Here is a 2,790-nt window from a genome sequence, read left to right on the forward strand (position 1 = left end):
ATGCGTGTGAGGCGTGGGGGGGCGGCGTGCGGTGTCCCCGTGCCCATAGCGACCGGTCAGGCCTGGCAGTGCAGCTTGCCAGAGAGGGAGCAGAGGCTGCGCTGGGCTCAGCCCGCACCACCTTCCCCGGGCCCTGGGTGGGCCCTTCCCCACGCCGCCGCAGGCCCCAGCCCGGAACAGGGGCCGCCACAGCCTCTGCCACAGGAGACGCCGTTGTGGAGCAGGCACTGCCCGCCTCTGGCAATGTCCTGCATCCACTACAAGTTTGCCTCCAGGCTGCGCCATGACAGGGTGATCTTCCAGGGCCGAGACATCTCCCTGAGAGACCTCAGGCGCCAGATCATGGGCCGCGAGAAGCTGAAGGCGGCCCACTGCGACCTGAGGATCAGCAATGCCCAGACGGAAGAAGGTGCGTGGGGGGGGCAGGCGCGGGGAAATATGGGAGGATATCTTCTGATAAAACACTTGCCAGATTTCTATGAAAGCCGGTGGAGAAATGTGAAAGTGATAGTAGAACAGATGGCTCATTTGAAGAAAAAAAGTTGTTTGGGTGACTTAATTTTGTCTTCAGCTTGTTTTAATGCACTGCATCGGGAACCTGTTTTTTCGGCTGTTGCAGAAACTGCTCAACAGCAACATTTTGGATCCAGAGTGTATCTGTGAGTTGCAATCTATGCAGACCCTTGAAAGCCATCTTGCACAGGAGTGTTCTCCGTATCTGAATTATACTCTGGGATTTCTTTTTAATAGAACTTCTTTTCTACACCAAAGACATTGTCATTCAGATGCTACTGAGCATCATTTCATCGTTCATTTCTAACCAGATTTTTTGGGGTTTTGCTTCTGCAAAAGACTAACGTGGTGTAAGACAAGGCAAAGCATGGAGAGCTTCTAGCACGTGCTGGTTTTGAAAGGCATTTCCAGGCTGCTTTCATCAGTAATTTCGTTCAAGTCTGTCTGCTCTGCAAAAAATGAATCGAAAGAATTCACGTCCCTGTGGTTAATTCAAACTGGATGATCAGCTTAAGAAGGGAGATACCACTTTCGTTGGAGCCAATTCTGCCCTACTTGTGAAAGCAAGACCGAAATCCCCCCAAATTTCTGCGGTCCACGTTCTAGCACTGCCAGCTTTGTTCCTGTTTAAACGTAACAGAAACAGAAACCGAGCAGTTTGGTCAGTTTGGTTGTTGATGCTCCAAGAAATAGAGCGAGATGGCGGGCTCTCTTCTGTGTTCTGTCAGTCTTGAGCACCGGTGGTTTTAGGTGAATCGTTTTTAGGTAACAGCTATGAAAGCCACGGCGCAGAGCTTCCATGCTTTAGCCAAGGGCCTGTTTTGCTGCAGGGCGAGCGTGTCAGACCTTAGTATCTGCTTTATGCAGGTGAGACTGCTGTGGTTTGTTTTTCTCGAAAGATCTCTTGGCATTGTAGCCTCAACAGAAGCAAATGCAGCTTAAGCTAGATGCGGAAAGAACCTCATGCCTTAGCAGACTCTCTTTTTGTCACCTTTGAGATAACTTTGCTGTTGGCATTTAAACTATATAAAAAAATGATGATTTCGCTGCTTGTCTTCGATTAGGAAACCTGAAGGTCTCTTGAAACGTACCGTTAGAGTGTTGAGATGGTAACAGCGCAATGTCACACGCAAAGTTTTGCTTTCATAGCTGTAAAAGGATTCTCTGAAGTGCGATGTAACTACACAGTAAGAGACCTTCTTACAAGTTGACTGATGTTTTTTTTCTGCATTCATGTTGTTTTCAGAATACACAGACGACAATGCCCTGATTCCTAAGAATTCATCAGTAATTGTCAGAAGAATCCCCCCTGGAGGAGTTAAAGCTACCAGCAAAACATCAGTTCTGTAAGTATCCATAAAGCATTGTGTTCTTTGTTAGGGGTTTCAGTGTGTTGACGTTTTTTAAGGCTGTTACTTTACAGAGACACTCACATTGTCTCTCTCGTGTTACAGCTGCTCTTAATTTTTGTTGTCACGGGGTAGATTTTAATGTGCCTGTCCCAAAGCAGGCTGACATTTTGAGGCCTGCTGGGGTTAGCAGGCAGGTTAGCTTTCTGTTCCTTCACAGCAACACCGCTCTACAGACTGTGCGGTTGACATTTTTGTTATTTCTTTGTCAGAGAACTGATTTTTTTGATACTTACGCAGCAGAGACAAAAGATCTCAGGACTTCCTCTTGCACTGCTGTGTTCTACATCTGTCAGTCTTAGAGTATTTGTGACCAAGGAGAAATGTGATTTTGAGGGTTCTTTTCAGTACCAAGAGAGAAGAGCTTACGTATACGGAGGAACTTCCACATTCACTAGATGATCAGAACATAAAGTTTTGATGTTCAGGTTTTATAATCTCTTTGCACGGCTTTATGTTGGGTACAAGTGCTTTATTTTAAGTTCTGACCACCTTCCTTTCTTTCTTCTTCTAGAAGTCGAACTGAGCCAGGGAGTGGAACATCAAAAGCAGTATGTAAAAACACAATCATCTCACACTTTCTTCTGCACACTGCACTTAATCCTAAACAATGGAGCCTTGTATTAATTTTGCAAACAGTAACTTGACCTGTTTTCCAGTAAAACGTAGTATATGTTGCAAATGCAATGTATTTAATTCAGCCTAGTAAAAAGTGAGGAATGCCATCCTTTGCACAGTTCTCATGTGAATATTGGTATTTGTGCCTAGCCATGCATTGTATTTCACAGCGACTATGCTGGACTATTTCCCGTATGACTTTGTGTTGTACAGATGATGTAGGACCGTTTTTAGATCATGCAGGTTCAAG

At 45.6% G+C, this 2,790-nt stretch overlaps 1 protein-coding gene across 1 annotated transcript; it reads left to right on the plus strand.

Annotated features, from left to right (window-relative positions):
• Positions 1–183: 183 nt before the first annotated feature.
• LOC309684023 (E3 ubiquitin-protein ligase RBBP6-like) lies at positions 184–2,569 on the plus strand (the record flags this gene model as incomplete). Its single annotated transcript, XM_082499988.1, has 3 exons — positions 184–409; positions 1,760–1,859; positions 2,437–2,569. Exons 1-3 carry the CDS (start codon positions 244–246, stop codon positions 2,567–2,569), a joined length of 399 nt encoding a protein of 132 aa, XP_082356114.1. The 5' UTR covers positions 184–243.
• Positions 2,570–2,790: the final 221 nt, after the last annotated feature.

The sequence above is a fragment of the Vanellus vanellus genome (genome assembly GCF_965231255.1).
Source record: "Vanellus vanellus genome assembly, contig: HAP1_SCAFFOLD_386, whole genome shotgun sequence".
Classification (NCBI taxonomy): Eukaryota; Metazoa; Chordata; class Aves; order Charadriiformes; family Charadriidae; genus Vanellus; species Vanellus vanellus.